Below are 21,772 nucleotides of genomic sequence, written 5' to 3'. Positions count from 1 at the left end.
GGCTGTTCTGGGAGGGCACCAGAGGGATGTTGGTGCCGTACTGGGGCTGTGTTGGGGTGCACTGGAGCCGTACTGGGGCTGTACTGGAGCTGTGCTGGGGCTGCGGTGTCTCAGCACCGGCACATCCCGGGGCCAACCGGGATCAGGGCTGCCGCTGGACCGGGTCGGGTGCGCCGGGGGCTGCCGAGCCGTGCCGAGCCGAGCCTTGCCGAGCCGAGCTGTGCCGAGCCTTGCCAAGCCGAGCTGTGCCGAGCCTTGCCAAGCCGAGCTGTGCCGTGCCGTGCCGTGCCGAGCCGTGCCGTGCCGTGCCGAGCCGTGCCGCGCCGCAGGGGCGGGCCCGAGCCCGGCGGGCCGAGCAGGGAGCCCCGGCGGGGCCGCCGCTGCCGCCCGCCCGCGGGAGCCGCCCAGCGCGGGGGCAGCCGGGGCGGCGGCGGCGCGGGGAGCGGAGCGGAGCGGGGCGGCATGAAGTCGCGGCGGGACAGGCTGAAGATCCCCTCGCTGACCTTGGAGTGAGTCAGGACTAGGGCAGGGAGCGCCGGTACCGGCCCCCGGGGGCGGGCGGCGGGGCCCCGGGGCATCCTCGTCCTGCTACGTCCCCATCATGGAGCATCCCCATCCCGGTCCATCCCCATCCCAGAGCATCTTCATCCCTGTCCAACCCTATCCCAGAGCATCCCCACCCTGCTCCATCTCCATCCCAGCTCATTCCCACCCCCAGGCTCCAGGTCCCAGCCCTTCCTCCTGCACCCACAGCACCGGAGACCCCCGGTGATGTCCCCCCCAGCAGCACCAGACCACCTGGTGTCTTCTCCTACGCAGCTTTAGACCCCACAGTGTTCCTGCTGTCTCTTGTGCTCCCGCGCCAGCTCTGCCCCACTCCCCCTCCCTGCCCTGCCTGCCCCCTCAGCTCTTGTCTCCTCTCCAGCCCTTTCTCCCTCTGCTCTTGGGCCCCCTCCGGACCCCCCAGCCTGGTTGGGGGCTGTGCCAACGAGGTGCCCACCGGCACTGCTGACGCCATGCCGGCACGTCTTGCCTTGCAGCTTGTCTCCGCGCAGCCAGAGCCCGACGCTGCTGAGCCCCTGCAGCCCCTGCAGCCCCTTACTAACCCTGCACCCCTGGAGGTAAGACCCCCTCCCAGACCATCCTCGGGCACTGTGGCCACCAGCACCGGGGCAGAAGGGACCGCGCAGGGAAGGGGGAGAGGTGGAGATGGGGGCAGCGAGGTGGGGTCCCCCCACCAGGGGTGCCTCGGGGGGCCCTGAAAGCAGCGCTGTCTTCTGTGGGACACGTGGGGTGATGTGGCCGGAGTCTGTCCCCAGCCCTGTGCACCCCAAAAGTGGCCTGGCCACTTGGGAGCAGGGTGGGAGTGGGTATGGTGCCTTCATCCCACCCAGGAATCCTCCCTCGCCGCCTTTTCTGCTTTGCTCTGTGGGAAGGGGAGGGAAGGCTGCTCTAGGGCATGGGTGCTCCCCACCCAAAATGCCACGAGCCCCTTGTGGTGCCCCACTGGGTGCTACCATCACAGAGGCAGGTGCCCAGACCCTGCAGCATGTGCCGGCTGAGCTCTGCCCCGGGGACAAGGTGCAGCAGGTGTGCTGGCACCTGGCTGTCACACCCCACCCATGTGTCCCAAGGTGCCCATGGGGCAGAGCCGCAGCCTGCCTGGCACCCACAAGTGACACCAGGTGCCTCCATCCATCGCCCAGCTGACGCTGGGTGGGAGGGACCCAGTGGGGAGCTCTGCCACTGCTCAGCAACCGGCAGAGCCATTCGTTGCAGGCAGGAGCCAGGGTGCTGCCTGCATTCTGCTTGCACAGGGGGCCCTGCCAGCTGCGCTCCCCCCATCAGCCCTGGCTGGCCACCCCTTGCCTACAGTGCAAACATGGGAAAACATGAGCGGCCACGCGCTTGCTCAGCTAATGCCTCGGGTGGGGTGTTTTTGGGATGCTCGGGATGGGGATGAGGACAGGCAGCCTGGCAGCACCCCTGGGTGCCTCCACGTGCTGGAGTCTCGCAGCTGCCGGGCAGGAGGTGAGGGAAACGCGGTGCTGCTGCTCTCGGTGCTGCCCTTTCGCCAGGCTGAACCCCTGCCCGAACCCCCAGCGTGGTGACTTCTGGCTGTGGCGCTGGCCGGTGGTGCCCGGTGAGTGTGGCGATGCCGTGCCATGCGGCTCGGGTGGCTTCGCTGGCCTCGGCGCGCTGCCACACCGCATTTTGTCACTGGTGCGGTGGAGGATGGATGTCACTGGGTCTTTGCTCAGGATCACCCCGATTAAATGTGATAGCCGGCGTGGGAGGGGGGTTGCGGGGTGTTTACCGGGATGCTACCGGGGGTTGCCCTGTGATCACGGTGTCCCGGGGGTGCCAGGGTGCTGCTGGGGGAGTGCTCCTCCCAAGAGACCCCCGGGCTTTGGGGCCACTCCCGCTAATTTGGGGAGGGGGCGATTTGTGCCCCTCGAATGCATCAGCAGCAGATGCTGCATCTCCATGGTAACCCTGACCCCATTTTGGGGTGCCGCCCTGTCTCTATGGTAACCTCAAGCCTCCATTTTGGGGTGCTGCCCTATCTCTCCGGTAACCCCGACCCCAACTTTGGGGTGCTGCCCCATCTCTCCGGTAACCCTGACCCCAACTTTGGGGTGCTGCCCCATCTCTCCGGTAACCCTGACCCCAACTTTGGGGTGCAGCCCCATCTCTCCAATAACCCAAACCCCTTCTCCCCCGTCCCCTTATTCCCCCCCCACCCTTTTGGGGTGCTGCCATGGAAACCCCGACCCCGTTTCGGGGCGCTGCCCGTCTCCATGGTAACCCGGGCGGGAAGGGGCGGGCGGCGGCGGGAGGCGGCGGCGGCGGGAGCCCGGCCCCGGTCCCCGGTCCCAGCCCCCGGCGCCGTTCCCGGCCCCGCGCGTCCCCGCCGGCTCCTCCCGGCCGTCCCGGTGGATGCGACCGGGCCCCGGCGGGGCCGAGCGCTCCCGGGATGTCGGACCCGAGCTGCTGGGGAGCCGCCCCGCCCGGTTACCGGGGCCAGCGGGCGGCCGGCGCTCTGCTCCAGCGCTCCAAGAGGTACCGGGGCGGGAGGGCGCACCTCGGCGGGCGTGGGTTTTGGGGGGGCCGTGTACCCCCGGGCGTGGGCGCTTTGCACCGGGGAGTGCACCGGGGTGCGTGGTTTGGGGGGCGCTTTGCACCGGGGAGTGCACCGGGGTGCGTGGTTTGGGGGGCGCTTTGCACCGGGGAGTGCACCGGGGTGCGTGGTTTAGGGGGCGCTTTGCACCAAGGAGTGCACCGGGGTGCGTGGTTTGGGCGTGCATTGCACCAGGGAGTGCACCGGGGTGCATGGTTTGGGGGGCGCTTTGCACCGGGGAGTGCACCGGGGTGCGTGGTTTGGGGGGGCGCTTTGCACCGGGGAGTGCACCGGGGTGCGTGGTTTGAGGGTGCTTTGCACCAGGGAGTGCACCGGGGTGCGTGGTTTGGGGGGCGCTTTGCACCGGGGAGTGCACCGGGGTGCGTGGTTTGGGGGGCGCTTTGCACCGGGGAGTGCACCGGGGTGCGTGGTTTGGGCGTGCATTGCACCAGGGAGTGCACCGGGGTGCATGGTTTGGGGGGCGCTTTGCACCGGGGAGTGCACCGGGGTGCGTGGTTTGGGGGGGCGCTTTGCACCGGGGAGTGCACCGGGGTGCGTGGTTTGGGGGGCGCTTTGCACCAGGGAGTGCACTGGGGTGCGTGGTTTTTGGGGCGCTTTGCACCAGGGGGTGCACCAGGGTGCGTGGTTTAGGGGATGCTTTGCACTGGGGAGTGCACCGGGGTGCGTGGTTTGGGGGGGCCTTTGCACCGGAGGTGCACCCCGGCGTGCGTGGGTTGCAGGGGAGGAAGCATGCATGAGCAGGGCGCACTGGAGTGTATGGTTTTGGGGGGCTGTGAACCGGGGTGCATGGTTTGTGGGGGGAGGGCTTTGCACCAAGAGAGCACACGGGAGTGTGTGAATTTGGGGGGGTATTTGTACCAGAGCGGGGGGCGGGCATCGGGAAGTGCATGGTTTGGGTGGACTTTGCACCAGGGGTGCACCCTGGGGTGCACAGCTTGGGGGGTCTGTGCACCGGGGGGTGCACACCGAGGCGTGTGGCTTGAGGGGGCTGTGCACCATGGCTGCACCTTTTTGGAGGGTTTTGGTCACTGGAGGGGGAGAGAGTGCATCCCCAGAGGCCCCAGGTTTCTGGGGTGGGGTGAGCTGTACATCGGGGGGCATGCATTGTTTGGGAGCCTAGGGCCATGGGGGGTGCAGATTTTAGGGTCCCAGGGCATTAGGGGATGCATTAGGGGTGCAATGAGCACCTGCTGAGCCCCCCCGGGTGCAGGCGGTGGGGGCTGGCACCTCCATCCAGCAGATTTGGGGTGCCATAGCCAGCTCAGGCATCAAACCCTTCTCTGACTTGATATATATATAAAAAAAAAAGGTGTTTTAAGACAGCGCGGAGGCAGAGTGGAGATATTCCCATTGTGAATGTATTTCAATATTACCGTGGGCTGGCACAAAGCGACACGGTTGCTTAGCAAATGAATCCATCCAGCACCGATCCTGGCCCCATAAGGCACCTGCTTCACCTAGGCTGCGGGAATTACTGCTAACGGCACATGAGGATGGGCCAGGGAGATGCTTAATAAATGAGAAAAGGCGTTGGATGGAGTTTTCCAACCCGGGGTGGCTGAGCCAAGGGGGCCCTGGGAGAGATGTGTAATTGGAGAGATGATCCAGGCAGTCATATGTGTCCAGCTGAGTGTGATGAGGCTGTAATTCTCATGAAGGGCAGAAGGATTTGCTCTTCTTTCATTGGTATTCCTAGAATCCACGGCGAGAACCGGTCTGGCCTATTTTACAGTGGGCAGAAAGCAGATGATGTTATTTAAGTGGGATTAAGAGGTCTGAGGGATCCTGATTTCCCACCGGGGGGATGCTGAGCTGGCTGGTGTAGGGCAGGACGGTCGGTGGTTCAGTGGTTGATGGGACTCTTCTCCTCCGTGGATGCTGCCCGTGGCTGTTCACACCTCGTACACTGCAGGAAAACGTGCCAGCAGATGTAACAGGTACCATTTCCTACCCGCTGATGGGAAACTGTGGCACGGGGACATGCGGGGGTGTGTCCCGAGGAGCAAGGCAGTTTCTTTAGGTTGTTTTCTTGCAGCGCAAAGAAATAAGTCTTGACGCAACTTGGTACCCTGTGATTCCCTGCGAGGATTTGGGATTTTGCTTGGTGCTCCGGGGTGGGTTAATAAGAGCATCCGCAGTGCCAGGTTTTCGGCTGGGGTGGGATGGGGGCCAGGGTGGCTCCGCAGCGCGATGCTGGGAGCCTGACGGGGTGGTTGTGAAGGTGTGCTGGGGTTGTGAAGATGTGCTGGGGTCATGCGTGGCCTGTGCCAGGCAGCGTGTTGCATTTCCCCACCCAGACCCCCGTCCCCAGCCTCCCCCATCCCAGCCTCCCCCATCCCAGCCTCCCCCATCCCAGCCTCCCCCATCCCAGCCTGCATCCCCAGTTCAGCGCCGTCCCAAGTCACAGAGAAGAAATCTCATAGAGAAACTTGGAGATGCAGCTGCTTGGTTCGGCGCGTTTTAACATTAAACACGAGCTTATCCCACTGGAAAAATAATTTTTCCAGGATGTGGTGATCTGTGGCCCTTCCCTAAATCTCTAGGCATTTAAGTTCCGTGCACCCGTTTTGGGGGGATAAAGAGGAAAAATGTTCTCTGCGGCCGCATGAAGAAAGGAGCCGGGAGCAACGACTCGTGCTCTGAATCACGTAGCTGGGAGCGGAGCCACCCGCCTGCCCTTTGAGACTGCGCCCGCTCCCTTATCGCCCCGACCCTGCCCTTGCTGCCGTGCTGCTCCCACCACCCTGCACCCATTTTGCTCCAAAACAACAGCTTTTTGCCTGATTTTTCCCCCCAGCACCCGGCTGGCACCTGGCACATGATGCTTTGTCGTCCTGGGAAGTTTGCAGGGTGGGATGCTGCGGGAGAGGGGTGGGATGCTGCGAGAGCAGTGCGGGATGCTGCAGCCCCTCCGCGATTTTCCCGGTGATGTTGGCGTGACCCTCGGTATCGCACGGTGCTGACTCTTTGCCACCCAAAACCACTCGTCTGGATCCACGCACCAGTACCGGTTGGGGAGGAACAACCCCAGGCACCAGTACAGGTTGGGGGTTGACCTGCTGGAAAGCAGCTCTGCGGAGAAGGACGTGGGAGTCCTGAGGGATGCCAGGGTGACCACGAGCCACCAACGTGTCCTGGTGGCCACGAAGGCCAGTGGTACCCGGGGTGTGTGAGGAAGAGTGTGGGCAGCACATGGAGGGAGGTTGTTCCTCCCCCTCTGCTCTGCCCTGGGGAGGCCCCATCTGCAGAACTGGGACCAGTTCTGGGCTCCCCAGTTTAAGAAGGACAAGGAATTACTGGAGAGAGTCCAGCACAGGGACACAAAGATGCTGAGGGGTCTGGAGCATCTTTGTGCTGAGGAAAGGCTGAGCGAGCTGGGGCTGTTGAGCTGGAAAAGAGAAGCTGAGAGGGATCTGATCCATGGGATCAATATCTCAGGGCGGGTGTCAGAGGACGGACCAGACTCTGTTGAGTGGTGCCCAACGCCAGGGTGAGGGGCAACGGGCACAGACTGAAACACAGGAGGGTCCATCCAAATATGGGGAGAAACTTCTGTGCTTTGAGGTGCCAGAGCGTGGAGCAGGCTGCCCAGAGCGGGTGTGGAGTCTCCTTCTCTGGAGACGTTCGAACCCGCCTGGGATGCTGTGTGATCTGCTCTGGTGACCCTGCGTGAGCAGGGGGTTGGATGGGTGATCTCCAGACGTCCCTCCAACCCCAACCGCTCTGTGTGATTCTGTCACACACTTTCCACATCCTTTGAAATAAACGCTGGATGGCAACGGCAGCACCGAGGCTGAGGCAGCCTCAGCATGAGCAGCGCGGGAGATGCTGACAGCGATTTTTCCACTCCATTTTTGGTACCAAATGTGCAATTCGGTGATGGAGGCAGAGGGCAGCAGCCCCAGCTCCTGCCTCCAGGGCTCGGCAGCTCCTCTCTGCCCCGGGGCTTGTTTCCAGCCTGAGGTTTCTGTGCGTGAAGGATGGGAACCAGCTGGAGATGATGCATCGGGCGAAGCGGTGGGGGGGTTGAAGTGGCGCAAGATGGTTGCGGAGCCGAGGGTGGAGCGCACGGAAACAGGAAACATCGGCCTCTCTCTGTGTCACCGCGGCTGGAACTTGCTTCGTTAAAGATTTATTTTCACTTCCAAAATGAAACCTCCCGAGCAGAGAGTGAGCCCCTGGTCCCATGGGGTGTCCCCCACACTGCAAGACGGGGATGCATGTGCACAACCGAATGGTGAAGCTGGTGCTTTCTGGCTGATAAACCTCTGCTCGTGGCGGAGCGGGTTTGCTTGCTGTGCCTCAGTTTCCCATCCGGCGGCGCGGAGCTGCGGTTTTGCTCTTGCTCCGGCGGTGGGTGCTGGGCTGTGAGTTTGCAGCTGCGGGTGCTGCAATGGGTGTTCAAGCCGGTGTTTAAGCAAGAAGAGTCTCAAGCAGAAGAGTTGAGGCTCCCAGGTTTTGGATATAGCGAGAATCCCTTCGCCTCGGGTTAATCCTTTCGATTTTGTGGGTATATCTGATGTTAAACGATGTCCTTTAATTAGAGGTACCTGTGTGGGTTCCTGTTCCCAGCCCAGCGAGGAAATCTAGCATCACCTTTGCAGAATTTGCAGCCCGAGGAAGCGCGGATAGAGGAAGGGGAAGGTTGTCCTCGCGCTTGAGCTTCTACTCTGTGCTGGAAATATCTGCAGTTCCCTCTCGGCAGAGGGAAAGAACTTAAATGAGCTGATCATATTTTAAATAGGGTTAAAGTGGGCTGCAGACGGTGTTTAGTGACACAGGGGCTGGGGACCTACTGTTCTCCCCGCTGTGATGTGGGGACTGCCCAATATAAGGAGATTTATCAGAACTGGGGGCATTTTCCAGGCGATGGAGCAGGTCGGGTTGTGGCCTGAAGCCGCGTGGGCATTTCCATCGCTTCCTCCTTTTACATCCCTTTTTCTATTCCTGCCCTCGGCGCTTTGCCCAGGGGGCCGCTGCCTCTGCCCCCCCACAGCGAGCCAAAACCAGAAGTGGGACCTCAACGAGACGGTTTGTCATTAAAAATAACCCTGTTGGCCCATCTCCAGCGGCGTTGAACCAGGGACAGATCTTCCCTGCAGCAGGAGACCCCTAATTGGTGGGGTGACAACAGCCACGTCCCCTGGCACATCATGGACCCATTCGTGCCCAAACCTGCCCTTTCCTTCCCCAATTTAATTCCTTCTTTTTCTCCCCCAGTTGCCGAAGCAGCAATAGGAAGAGCTTAGTGGTGGGGACCCCCTCTCCGACCCTCTCCCGGCCTCTGTCCCCCCTCTCCGTGCCGACAGGTAAGGGATGTCCCAGGGGGTGGGTTGAGCATCTCTCAAAATTACCCCGATATTTTGGATGCGGGGGTGGGGGAGCCCTTCTCCTTCTGCAGCATCTTGTTAGCCGCAGTGGGCTCTCTCCTGGCCTTGGGTGCCTTTTCCGGGAGGCAATACCTTGGGAAATGATTTATCCCCTTTTTCCCCTCACGGAGCAGCTGGGGTGAGTATTGGGGTGACTCCCTGAAAGGAGCTTGGAGCCAGGGGGGGTCGGGCTCTGCTCCCCAGGAACAAGCGCCAGGACCAGAGGAAACGGCCTCAAGTTGCGCCAGGGGAGGCTGAGGTTGGATCTGGGGAACAATTTCTTCCCCAAAGGGCTGTGGGGCATTGGAACAGGCTGCCCAGGGCAGTGCTGGAGTCACCATCCCTGGAGGGGCTGGACAGACGGACATGAGGTTCTCAGGACACGGGGCAGTGCCAGGGGTGGGGAACGGTTGGACTCGATGATCTGGAGGGGCTTTTCCAACCAAAATGATTCTGTGAGTTTTCCCCTCCCTCCCCGCAGCCGGGAGCAGCCCCTTGGACAGCCCGCGCAACTTCTCCGCCAGCACCTCCATCAACTTCCCCTTCGCTCGCAGGTGAGCCCCCAGCCCTCCTCCCACACCGTTAATATTCCCTAATAATTCTAATCCACCAACTGGGATATGTTTTGATTCTTTTTTTTGCTTTTTTTTTTTTTTTTTTTTCTCCCCAGCCATGCTCCTCGGACTGACAGGTGAGGGCTGGGGACGGGCTGGGGCTGCGTTTGGGGGAGATGTCTGCCCAGCATCAGCACAGCCCTTCGTTAAGTGCATCCCCAGGTGGTAGATTTTGCACTTAGACTGGGTCCCCTGCGGCTCCAGGGACAGAAATGTCCCTGTTCCCATCACACTGTCCCCATTCCCAGCTCGGACACTTGCTTGGCCAGGTCCCTGCGGACATAGATCTTGCTGCATCCCCTCCCCATCCTGCACAGCCGCCAAAATCCTGTTTAACTAATTAATTAATTGCACACACGAGGAGGGCGGATGGCTGATTTTAACCCATCGATCGTCACATGGAAAAAAACCTGGAGGCTTACGGATGCTTTTCACGCTTGTAACGGAGCAAAAAGCCAAAGCAGGGGGTTGCGAGCCGGTCGGTGGTGAGGGCACGTGGTGATGCCGGTGCCGAATCCGGCACCCGTCCAGCTCCCGTTGCCCTTGGCCTCACACGGGAAGCGGGAGGTAAAGGTCCTCGTCTTGACCTGGACATTGCCCCGTCCCTTAGAAACATCTCCGGGAGGAAACATTCGCCTACGTACGAGCAGTTGCCTTCCTGTTTATAACCGGGCTCAGCTCCGTGGCGCCTGTTGTCTCGGGATGGGGCTTTAGGAATCCCCATTTCTCCTAGAACAAAGCCCCAGAAGGCTGAATTTTAGTCCAATTGAAAAACAGATTCCACTATTCCTTTCCTTTTCTGCAGAACAACCCCCTCCCCTACCTGCAAACCCCTCTTATTTCACCCAATTTCAGTCCATACTGAAAAGAGATTTCAGGGTTTATTATTCCAGCCAAACCTGGATCCTCCTCCCCATCCTTATCGCTCTGACATTATTTGCATTTAGATGTTGGGTTTTTTCCCTGTATATGATGGGCACATTTGCACTCGCAGGGCTGATGGCAGAAGGTGGTCACTGGCTTCGCTCCCCTCCTCTGGCTACGGGACCAACACCCCCAGCTCCACTGTCTCGGTAACGTTTGCTTTCTCGTGGCAGCGGGCGAGAAGAACCCAAAACCTTTGATTTTTCGTGAAATGCCTCCTGAGACCCTGTCATTTCCTAGGCAGCCCCTCCATTTCGAGAGGACCATGTGCTTTAGCCACATTGTGCTTTCCAAATGTGCTTTTAAAAAAGTCATAGAGTTTGGTGAATGGCTTTGCAGCATCCCCGGGTGTCAGAGCATCCTTGAGCGTTACTGCATCCCTGGGTGTTACGGCATCCCTGGTGCTGCCCATTGGTGTTTCCAGCCTCCTAAGAGGCTCTGAGGAATTTTTTCCTCGTGGTCTCGCCGGTTTCCACCCCAGCACCGAGAGGGACGGCTCCATCTCCTGATGTCCTGCATCTCTCTTCTTTTCCAGTCGTCTTCGTCCTCCCAGGAGCGCCTGCACCAGCTGCCGTACCAGCCCACCCCCGACGAGCTGCATTTCCTTTCTAAGCATTTCCGCAGTACGGAGAGCGTCACGGACGAGGAGGGCCGGCACTCGCCCTGCCTGCGCCCGCGGTCCAGGAGCCTCAGGTACGGCACCCACCTTGGGGAGCAGCCACCATGAGGAGCATCCACGGTGCTGCCGGGATGATGCACTGGGTGCTGGAACATCCATTGCATCCTCTGCTCCTCCCAGGAGCTGTTCCTGGGATTTAATAAATTTTTGACACCAAGGGTGGTGAGAGCCTGGCCCAGGCTGGCCAGAGAGGTGGTGGATGAACCATCCCTGGAGACATCCCAGGCCAGGCTGGACGGGGCTCTGAGCAACCTGAGCTGGTGAAGATGTCCCTGCTCATGGCAGATGAGCTAATGGCTCAGCTCAAATGAGCTTTAACCACTTGGGACTGGGAGTTGAGAGGAGGGAACAAATTAGTCTTCAGGAGCAGTAGCTATTTGCGTAGATGGAAAGGACTTGCACCTTGTAATGCAACTGGTTTCCTCGCTCCGCAGCCCTGGACGGACGAGTGGAACATTTGATAATGAGGTTGTGATGATGAACCATGTCTACAAGGAGCGGTTCCCCAAGGTAACTGCTGGGACCGGGGAGGACGAGCATGTTGATTCCTCCTCAGCCTCCTGACAGCATCTTCTCCAGAATGCATGGGTAGATATACCAGGGGGTGTTGGAGAACACTGGAGACATGGTCAAGAACCAGGGAGGCAGAGGTCTCTGGAGACTTTGGAGCTTTTCCAGCCTGCTGGAAGCTGCGTTCCAGGTGGGGCCAGGATGTCCGCATGGATATTGGAGCTGTGGGAGGTGGTAGCATGAGATCCCGGTTGGCCAAACCCAAAGCAGGAGGTGGTAGAATGAGATCCTGGCTGGCCAAACCAAACCTGTGGTATGGGGGTACATGTTCCTCGGCATCACCATCCATTCTGCCTCACAGGCCACAGCCCAAATGGAAGAACGTCTGCAGGACACCATCACAAACTTCTCTCCGAGCAGCACTCTGCCGCTGGCAGACGGGGTGTTGGGCTTCATCCACCACCAGATCATCGAGCTGGCCCGCGACTGCCTGGCCAAGTCCCAGGGAGCTCTCATCACCTCCCGCTACTTCATGGAGCTGCAGGAGAAGCTTGAGAAGATGCTCCGAGATGTGAGTACGAGGCAGTTCCCTGCCCAGTGTCATCTCCTGAGCCCACCGGTAGACGCCTGGTTTCTGTCTCCTCTCCAACAGGCTCAGGAGCGTTCGGAGAGCGAGGAGGTGAAGTTCATTGACCAGCTGGTGAGGAAGCTGCTGATCATCATCTCCCGTCCCGCTCGCCTTCTGGAGTGCCTGGTAAGACATTGCAGCTCCTGATGTGTCTTGTCTTGTATGGACCATGAAAGGCAAAGCATCTTCTCACCACTTTGCCTGGTCCACGGTTTCCATGGAAACCGCTGCTTCTCACCATCCTGGCCAGGCTGCAGCAAGGAGCTAAGACATTAAAGGCATTAAAGCCATTTCTTGGAGAGGAGAAGCTGTTTTTTCCTGGCAGAGTAGGGAGATGTGAACTTCTTGGCAAGCTTTCTCATCCATTTTCAGTTTTTTTTAGTTGTTGCACTGAATTTCTAAAGCACTCACCGTTGTGCTGTGGTTCCTGCAGCTGGAAGAAGGAGCTCTTGGGGCTTTGTTTTTTTCCCATCAACCCTTTACATGGGGAAAAGTCTCGCTCCTCAACTCTGCTTGGTTTTCCCCATCCAGGAGTTTGACCCAGAGGAGTTTTACCACCTCCTGGAAGCTGCGGAAGGACACGCTAAAGTTGGCCAAGGAATAAAGACCGATATTCCCCGCTACATCATCAGCCAACTGGGGCTCGTCAAGGACCCGCTGGAGGGTAGGGAAGCGCTTGGGTTGGTGGCTTTGAGGTCTGCAGCGGGATGCGGACTCCCAGTTTGGCCACTGGCAAGCATGAACGAGCACTGGGAAGTGGTAGAAGGACCAGCAGGGCTGAGCTGGTGTCATGGGGTGGGTCACAGCAGGACCAGGACAATGTCCAGGTCTCCCAGCCAGCCCCACATCCCTGGTTATTACTCCCAAAGTTCAGCAAAGCAGATTAAGCTCAAGAGCACTTAATCCATAGGAAGCCACAGCATTGGGAGGGGAGCCATAATTCCTGAAGAACATGGGGATGACTATGGAAAAAAGAGAATTCTATAAAATAAATGTTTAACCTCATGTTGAAACTCTTAATGCCATGGCCTGGATTTCTCCATCTGATAGCTCGAGCAAAGTATGTGGCTAAATCTCCATGGGATCTCCAAGTTTGGAGGGAAAGTAGTTGGTGGGGGGTTATTTTGGTGAGGGCTGAGGATGAAGAAGGTGAAAACCATCCCTGTCTTCTGCAGAAATGGTCCAGCTGGATCACTTTGACAGTGGGAACACCATCACACCGGAGAACGATGACACCTGTGAGGTGAGTACAGTCCTGCCTGCCCGTCCCACCTGCTGCCTCCAGCATTGTCCTGTCTCACCCCACACCAAAGCAGCTCCTCTGCTCTCTTAGGCTGCGAGATGTTAATTCGGGTTGTCCCCAAGGGTGGCTGCTCTATTCAAGCGTCACATCTCACAGTCCCTCCTCTGGCTTCTGGACTAGACAGAGCTCAGGGCGGGCTCTTGACCTGCAGAGCATCTTGGTCTTCTGCTTTGGGGCTGGTGGCTGGACAGGGGTCAGGGAGGGATGTTCTCTGGCAGCGAGGAGCACTCGGAGGTGATACCTGATGGTGCTTGGTGAAGTCCTGATGGCACTCAGAGCGCTGGCACGCTGGAATACATTAAAAACTTTTCGTGTCTTCTTCAGAGCCGACCTTCGGCCACCGCTCCTCGGAGGAAGCCCTGCGAGGGGGACTTTGAGACCATCAAGCTGATCAGCAATGGGGCTTACGGGTGAGTTGGGAAGTTCCTAACCCTTGTCTCCATCTCTAAACATCCCAAAGTCCACTCCGGCTGAGCCTCACGGTGCGGCGTGGTCAGTCCTGGGGTTGGAGGACGTGTTTGGAGGTCCAGCATTTTGCCCTCTCCTAGGGCTGTGTACCTGGTGAGGCACCGGGAGACGCGGCAGCGCTTCGCCTTGAAGAAAATCAACAAGCAGAACCTCATCCTGAGGAACCAGATCCAGCAGGTGTTCGTGGAGAGGGACATCCTCACCTTTGCGGAGAACCCCTTTGTGGTCAGCATGTTCTGCTCCTTCGAGACGAAGCGACACCTCTGCATGGTGATGGAGTATGTGGAAGGTGAGAACGGGATTCGGGACTGCAATGGGGAATATCAGTGTCTGAGCACTGAAGACACCACTTGGGCATCTCCTGCCCTATTTTGCTTCAAGAGTGGAGGGAAGCATGGGGAGATCCTGCGTCTCCCCTTGATGAAGGTGATGGTGCTCACCTAGGAGAGCATTTGTTCCCCAACACTGGTCCAAGGGAGGACAGGAGAGTCTGGTTGGGATCCTGCTTGGCAGAAGAGGCAATGTCACCCTTCCCGGTGACCTCCCTGCCTTCTCTGAGCCCCCCATGCTCAGGAGGACCCATGTCCCCACAGGGGGCGATTGTGCCACGTTGCTGAAAAACATGGGCCCGCTGCCCGTCGACATGGCAAAGATGTACTTCGCTGAGACCGTGCTCGCACTGGAGTATCTCCACAACTACGGCATCGTCCACCGTGACCTCAAACCTGACAAGTGAGGATGTGGGTCAGGGCTGAGTAAGGATGGGGCTGGGTTTGAGTGGGGATGAGAGAGGGACTGATCCAAGCCAGGAGGATAAGGCAGGATGAGGTCATGGGTTTTTGGTGCCCAAAGACCTGTTTTTGCGTTGCTGCAGCAGGACCAGAGGTCTTGCGGTCCAGCTGGTCCTGCCCAGGTCTCCTCAGAAGCAAACAGCATCGTTGTGGGGTGTTGGTCTTCTCTTGCAGTTTGCTCATCACCTCCATGGGCCACATAAAGCTGACGGACTTCGGCCTGTCAAAGATCGGCTTGATGAACATGACCACAAACCTCTACGAAGGGCATATGGAGAAGGACACTCGGGAGTTCATGGACAAGCAGGTACGAGGTCCTGCTCCGCTCGGCCGATCTGGTGTCACCGGGGACCGGGATGGCCTCAGGACCTGCTGCAAAGGTCCTTGCAGAGGTACCAGCCGCTGCTCCCCACGCAGGTGTGTGGCACCCCGGAGTACATCGCCCCAGAAGTCATCCTCATCCAGGGCTACGGGAAGCCCGTTGACTGGTGGGCCATGGGCATCATCCTCTACGAGTTCCTGGTGGGCTGCGTCCCCTTCTTTGGGGACACCCCCGAGGAGCTCTTCGGGCAGGTCATCAGCGGTGAGTGTCGGTGGCAGCTCTGCTCCTCGGGTCGCTCTTCCCAGTGGTCATGGCTCATCCTCAACACCTGGAGAGCTTCATTCCTCCATTTTACACCTACATTTTCACCCTCCCTGCAGCACTTTGTTGCATCTCCTTGAGCAAGAGTGCTGAACAGTGAGGAGGCTCCTCAAGCTTTGATTTTCCACTTTGGGCAGATGCTTTCATCTCCTGCATCTCCTGGGGGACTCTTCTCTTGCCCAGAAGTGTCTTCTCCACCAACCTTGCATCATCACAGCCCCCATCGTGTCCAAATTCTTCCAGCCACCCCAAACTCGTTTTCCTTTCTCCCTGCAGATGAAATTATGTGGCCGGAAGGGGACGAGGCTCTTCCCGCGGACGCCCAGGACCTGATCACACGGTTGCTGAGACAGTGTCCCCTCGAGCGCCTGGGCACTGGTACGTGTGGACTAGATGAGCTTTGGAGGTCCCTTCCAACCCAAACTATTCCATGAGTCTATTATTTGCTCTGCATAGAGGAGGGACCGTGACATTTGGGATGGGGACGGGAGCATCCCGGGTCCTGCCCCGTCCCCCTGACGGGGGTGTCTCTCCTGGCAGGGGGTGCACACGAGGTGAAGCACCATTCCTTCTTCCTCCACCTGGACTGGAACGGGCTGCTGCGGCAGAAAGCCGAGTTCATCCCCCAGCTGGAGTCGGAGGAAGACACCAGCTACTTCGACAGTGAGGCCAAATCCATCCCTTTTCCCCTTTCTGCCCCCCAATACGTTTCTGTTATCCCAGCCACAGGTCGGATGCTCCCACGGGAGATGAAAATTGGTCCCTTTACAACCCAAGTCGCAAACCAGATGCAATCCTGTTGCCACACTGCTCAGCCTTACCAACCCCCTTATTTTCTCCCCCAAAAACTTCCCTGGGGTTTGGGACCAGGCTTAGTACTGGGTCCAGTTCTGGGCTCCCCAGTTTAAGAAGGACAAGGAATTACTGGAGAGAGCCCAGCACAGGGACACAAAGATGCTGAGGGGTCTGGAGCATCTTTGTGCTGAGGAAAGGCTGAGCGAGCTGGGGCTGTTGAGCTGGAGAAGAGAAGCTGAGAGGGATCTGATCCATGGGATCAATATCTCAGGGCGGGTGTCAGAGGACGGACCAGACTCTGTTGAGTGGTGCCCAACGCCAGGGTGAGGGGCAATGGGCACAGACTGAAACACAGGAGGGTCCATCCAAATATGGGGAGAAACTTCTGTGCTTTGAGGTGCCAGAGCGTGGCCCAGGCTGCCCAGAGCGGGTGTGGAGTCTCCTTCTCTGGAGACGTTCGAACCCGCCTGGGATGCTGTGTGATCTGCTCTGGTGACCCTGCGTGAGCAGGGGTTTGGATGGGTGATCTCCAGACGTCCCTCCAACCCCAGCCATCCTGTGGTTCTGTGACTCTGTGACTCTGCTCTGCCTCTTGCTCTCAGCTCGCTCCGAGAGGTATCGCCACTTGGATTCGGAGGATGAAGAAACCAACGATGAGGAATCATCTGTGGAGATCGGGCAGTTCTCCTCCTGCTCCCATCGCTTCAGCAAGGTGCTCCCATCCTTCCTCCGGCAGCTGAAACACCGGGCACTGCACTTGTGCTGAGCATCCGTGTCCCTGGGGACTCCCAAATTTCTGCTCTTGGCTGATGTCTCGTCTCCTCCTCAGGTGTACAGCAGCTCCGAATTCCTGGCGGCTAACTCCAACCTCAGCCTCTCGTCATCCTCTGACCGGAGTCACAGTGAGGACAAAGAGGAGCGATGGGACCGGCACTCGGGAGACGAGGACAGGAGCCGGCTGGCGGGCACGGAGCCCCGGTGCGTGCCGGGACGGGGGATGCACCAAGGGTTTGTGCCGGCATCGAGGGTTTGTGCTGGCACCCATCGTTTGTACGAGCATCGAGGGTTTGTGCTGGCATGCAAGATTTGTGCCAGCTCCAAGGGTTTTTACCAGCACTGAAGGTTTGTGTTGGCACTAAGGGTTTAGGCTGGCATTGAGGATTTGTGCCAGGACTATGCGTGTGTGCTGGCATTGGGAGTTTGTGTCAGCGCTGAGGGTTTGTACCGGCATTGAGGATTTGTACCAGCATCCAGGGTTTGTGCTGGCACTGGTGGTTTTTACCGGCCCCGAGGGTTTGCAGAGGTGCCCGTGGGACACCTCCTGGGGTCCTGCCGCAGTTTGCTGTCACCCCTCTCACCCCTTTTCGGTTGCCCTGAGCCCTCCCGCTGTGCCCCGCAGGCTCCGCTCCTGGACGTCCTGCAGCTCCACGCCGTACAGCTCCCGGCACGAGCGCAGCCGCAGCCCCGCCGCGCTGCCCAGCACCTACAGCCTGGACACCATGCCCAAGTTCGCCTTCTCCTCGGAGGATGAAAGCCCTTGCGTGGCGTCCTCCAAACCGGAGAGACCCAAATTTGTGCTGGGAGACCCCGACGCGGGGGCCAGCAGCGCGGTGAAGCCATCGGCGTTATCCGGTATGTAGATGCCGGTGTGGGATGCTCTGGGGGCAGCTGGGATGGTGTGAGGTGGCTTCTCCATGTCCCCAAATTCTCCTTCGTCACCTCGGCGCAGCTGATCTCGTCAGCCTGAACCGCATCCGCCTCCGGAGCAACAGCACTGGCACCAAAAACTCGGCTCCTCGGGGTCTGGAGCCGGGCGGGAGCCGTCGGCTGGGCAGCCAGAAGGACATCCCGGACAGACAGAGATCCTCGCCGGCTGGCCGTGTCCCCAAATCCGCCTCCGTCTCAGCCTTGTCCCTCATCATCACCTCAGGTCCGTGTGCCGTGCGGTTTGTCCCGCCGTGTGGTGGTTGCCGCGTGGTTTTCCCGGGCTGAGCCGGCTTTTCCTGCTCACAGATGATTTCGGCGGCGGCGCCTTGATGAGCCCCATCTCCCCCCACTCCCTCTCATCCAACCCCTCTTCCCGCGACTCCTCCCCGAGCCGGGATTCATCCCTCGCCATCGCCAGCCTGCGACCCCCCATCATCATCCACAGCTCGGGCAAGAAGTACGGCTTCACCCTGCGCGCCATCCGCGTCTACATGGGGGACAGTGACGTCTACACCGTCCACCATATGGTCTGGGTAGGTGGCCTGGGCTCCGCGTGGGGAGGGACTGGTGGCGCCGGACACATCTCCCGATGGGAAAACCCCCGGAGGAAACTCAGGCTTGCATCCAAATAAAATCTCGGTGTTTCGATTGCAGAGCGTGGAAGAGGGGAGCCCGGCGCAGGAAGCGGGGCTGAGAGCGGGCGATCTCATCACACATGTGAACGGCGAGTCCGTGCTGGGTTTGGTTCACCGGGACGTCGTGGAGCTGCTGCTGAAGGTAGGTGAGCGGCGCTGCTCCGCTCAGCCGGCACCGGCGCACCGATCCGGCGGCTCCCCGGCATCGCGTCTGGTTCTTGGGCTGCACTGACTTGTTTTTATTCCCCCCAGAGTGGGAATAAAGTGGCCCTGCGCACAACCGCCCTGGAGAACACCTCCATCAAAATCGGCCCCGCGCGGAAAAACAGCTCCAAGACGCGGATGGCGCGGAGGAGCAAGAAGAGCAGGAAAAGGGACGGCCAGGACAGGTGGGGACAACCGGGGTGGGATAAAATGGCATTTGTCCTGGGGGAGATGCTCTGGCTCTGCCGTACCGGGGTGTTTGTTGGGGTCCAGTTCTGCATGGCAGATTTTGGGTTGCCAGCTTTAAGGAGAAACCAGGGCTCTTCCTTTCCCCATCACCATTGTGTCCTCCCCCCGACCAGGAGAAAAACCCTTTTCAAGAAGATCTCCAAGCAGTCGTCGGTCCTGCACACCAGCCGCAGCTTCTCCTCCGGTCTCCATCACTCTCTGTCCTCCAGCGAAAGCCTCCCGGAGTCCCCAACGCACAGTTTGTCCCCCGGTCCCACCACCCCCTGCCGCAGCCCCGCTCCCGACCTGCCCCCAGGTACCTGTGGCGAGGGGGGGGATATTTGCTCCGGGCAAGGCGGGGATGCCACGTGTCCCTCTGTCCCTCTCCATGACCTGTTTCTCTTTGTCCCCCAGACGCTGTGTCCCCACAGAGCACCTCTCCCTCCTCCAGCACCCCGACGTCCCCCGCCGGCCACGTGCGCCCCAGCTCCCTGCACGGGCTGGCGCCCAAACTGGGGGGGCAACGCTACAAAGTGGGACGGCGCAAATCTACCAGCAGCATCCCCCCCTCGCCCCTCGCCTGCACCCCTTCCTCCGCCCAGCGCCCCCCTTCTCCCCAACGCTCCCCGTCCCCGCTCCCCGGTTACCCCAAAACCCCCCATCATTCCTTCCAGGGCAAGACCCTGTCCCCCCCAACCATCGTCCGGCAGAGCTCACGGCCCCGCAGCGCCGACTGCCCCCGCTCCCCCCTCCTCAAACGCGTCCAGTCGGCCGAGAAGATCGTCACCATCCTGGCGGAGAAGAAAACTGGTGGCGGCCGCAAACTGGGGCTGGAGATGCCGGCGGCGGATGGCGAGGCCATCGGGGAGGGTGAAGTGCCGGCGTACCCTGGGGAACACGGTTATCACCCCCCCGGCTCCCGGCACGACCGGGACCAGGAGATGGTGGTCATGCGGCGCCTGAACCTCTCAGAGCGTCGGGACTCCTTCAAGAAGCAAGAAGCGGTTCAAGAAGTGAGTTTTGATGAACCGGAGCCGGTACCGGCAAGCGAAGACGGTGACAAAAGCGAAGCCGCACAGGGCGCAGCTCTCTGGTGTGGCGGCGCCAAGCCCGGCGCGGTGCCGCAGATCGCGGTGCAGGGCTCTGAGAGCGACGAGCAGGAGCCGCCGGCGGCCGAGTGGGAATGTCGCGGCTCCTACCCCGTCGGCAGCGCCGCGCAGCCGGACGGCAGCGTCCCCTCGCCGTGCTGGGACAGGTGCGAGCAGTGGGACCGCGGCTCCCGGCAGCACCGGGACTGCGGGGAGCGAACAACCGGCCACCAGCAACCGCCACCGGTGCCGGCACGGGGCCGGGAGCCAGCGGGTGCTCAGGTCCCGGCACGCCGGGGTGCTGCGTGGAATGGGGCCAAGCACCCCTGAGCCCCACGCCGGCACCCGGGGATGCCCCGTGACATCCTACCACCTCCCAAAACAACCTTCCCGTTGTGGCGTATCCATGAGATGAACCATCCCTGGAGCCGTTTTGGACGTCGGTGCCCCAGCATTTCACCTCCCTCCCCACAAAAGGCTTTTTGTACTCCCCGAAAGATGCTGATATTTTTATAGAGACACGGGAGCTTTTCCGGTGGCGGCGTTTCCCCGGCAGGGCCCCAACCCTTTGTGTATAGAAAGGACTCGATGCAAATATTCGTTAATTAATTTATTACTTTTATAAGCTAAACGGGCAGTGCAGGATGGTCGCAGGGTCCCACCCGGACCTGGTGGGGTCCCCAGGCTTTTCCGTGCGGTTCCCAGCTGGATGACATGATGTTTTCTAACCTTGCAAACACCCACTTGCTTTTCCCCACTTTTTAACTTCAGTTTTAGCTGGAAACACCCTAAATCTCCTAAAAAATGCCTATCAAGGGGGGTAATTGTAATATTTAAAATAATAATTAAAAAAAAAAACCCAACGCACAGCAACAGCCCCCCAGACACTTGCAGCCTGAGCTGGAATGCATGTGCCTGATTTTGTATGCATACGGGTCATCGTATGATGATGCATATGGTTCATTTTATAAGCGTATAGCAGATGTAAAGGTTTTAATTCTTTTATTCGGAGCCTTTCGGAGCCGCTCGTCTCCAACGGCTCTTCCAGGCGGGAAAAGCAAAGATGGCCCCATGGGGGCAGCAATCGGATGTGAATATTAATGGGATTTTGGGGTCAGTTTTCACTCTTTGCATTTCTTCTGCCACCACATCCCACGGTGTTCATCGGTCGGTGCATTCAGACGTCCGTAAAAAGCCCATATTTCTTTAAAAAAACCCACAAGCAACCACCCACCCACCCAGCCAGCAAGCGCCTTTGCTGCTGCTTCATTTGTAATTTGGAAATTTCACCCCCCTGTCACTTTTTATCCAACAAACTATGGCTCAACCCAGCGTTTCCCCCCCGTTTCTACTGTTTTCTATGATATAAATGTTTCCATTTGATAACGCATGTACTGGCTTTGCCCCCCCGGCCGTGATTTGCCGCCCCGGTGCTTCGGGCACCATCCTGGCAATGGGGGGGGAACTGTCCCCAATTTGCTGACCCCCCCTTGCCATCGGGCATCACCGTGCCACCGCCGACATGTGCGTTTTCAACCCCAAAGCAGCCGGCGGATTTTTCGGCTGCGTGTTGGATTATTTTGTGCGCGTGCGGTTTGTGCCAGGCTCCGGATCCTACTTCTCTCCCCGTTAAACCGGCGTCGCTGAACCCCCAAAAACGAGCAGCCGGGGCCGCTCCGTGTTGCCTTTGCTTTTTCCCTCGTTGTCTGTATTAAAGTCTCGGGAAGGCAGCAGGATTCGGGGGAGACACCGGGCACCCCCTGCCCACCGGCACCACAGAAAGGGAGCTCAGCCGCACACCGGCAGCATGGATATAGCAGGAAAAATTATTTTTTTAATGGAAAACGTCTTATAAACCAAGGGGACCGTGTCTTCCTGCGCAGCGCCCAGCTTTATTCTGCCTCCGGGAAGTTTGATGTTGTATTAAAATTGTTCCATTGGCTGAGCCATGAGGTGATGTCTGCAGCCCGGGGGGGTTTGGGGTGCATGGGGGGATGGCGAGGGGTGATAGGGGCCGGGTTAGGGGGTGGGGGCCGGGGCTGGA

At 59.4% G+C, this 21,772-nt stretch overlaps 1 protein-coding gene across 3 annotated transcripts; it reads left to right on the top strand.

Annotated features, from left to right (window-relative positions):
• The first annotated feature begins 2,927 nt into the window (after positions 1 to 2,927).
• On the top strand, positions 2,928 to 21,624 carry MAST3 (microtubule associated serine/threonine kinase 3). 3 transcript variants are annotated; one of them, XM_065652576.1, is made up of 27 exons: positions 2,928 to 3,063; positions 8,363 to 8,451; positions 8,993 to 9,065; positions 9,182 to 9,202; positions 10,120 to 10,198; positions 10,585 to 10,742; positions 11,163 to 11,238; positions 11,600 to 11,809; positions 11,891 to 11,992; positions 12,398 to 12,530; positions 13,042 to 13,109; positions 13,494 to 13,579; positions 13,718 to 13,926; positions 14,231 to 14,369; positions 14,603 to 14,735; positions 14,846 to 15,011; positions 15,348 to 15,449; positions 15,612 to 15,734; positions 16,469 to 16,578; positions 16,696 to 16,844; positions 17,266 to 17,498; positions 17,596 to 17,796; positions 17,880 to 18,106; positions 18,228 to 18,350; positions 18,461 to 18,597; positions 18,775 to 18,956; positions 19,055 to 21,624. In XM_065652576.1, the coding sequence occupies exons 1-27, from the start codon at positions 2,978 to 2,980 to the stop codon at positions 20,056 to 20,058; spliced, it is 4,419 nt and encodes a 1,472-aa protein (XP_065508648.1). In that variant the 5' UTR covers positions 2,928 to 2,977; the 3' UTR covers positions 20,059 to 21,624. The 3 variants fall into 3 exon arrangements, with proteins under 3 accessions (XP_065508648.1, XP_065508649.1, XP_065508650.1); XM_065652578.1 differs by lacking the exon at positions 2,928 to 3,063 and adding an exon at positions 4,890 to 5,079; XM_065652577.1 differs by lacking the exon at positions 9,182 to 9,202.
• Positions 21,625 to 21,772: the final 148 nt, after the last annotated feature.

Source organism: Caloenas nicobarica, chromosome 27, assembly GCF_036013445.1.
Source record: "Caloenas nicobarica isolate bCalNic1 chromosome 27, bCalNic1.hap1, whole genome shotgun sequence".
NCBI classification, from domain to species: domain Eukaryota; kingdom Metazoa; phylum Chordata; class Aves; order Columbiformes; family Columbidae; genus Caloenas; species Caloenas nicobarica.
The sequence above is the reverse complement of the archived record's forward strand: the minus strand, read 5'-3'. Positions and strand labels throughout refer to the sequence as shown.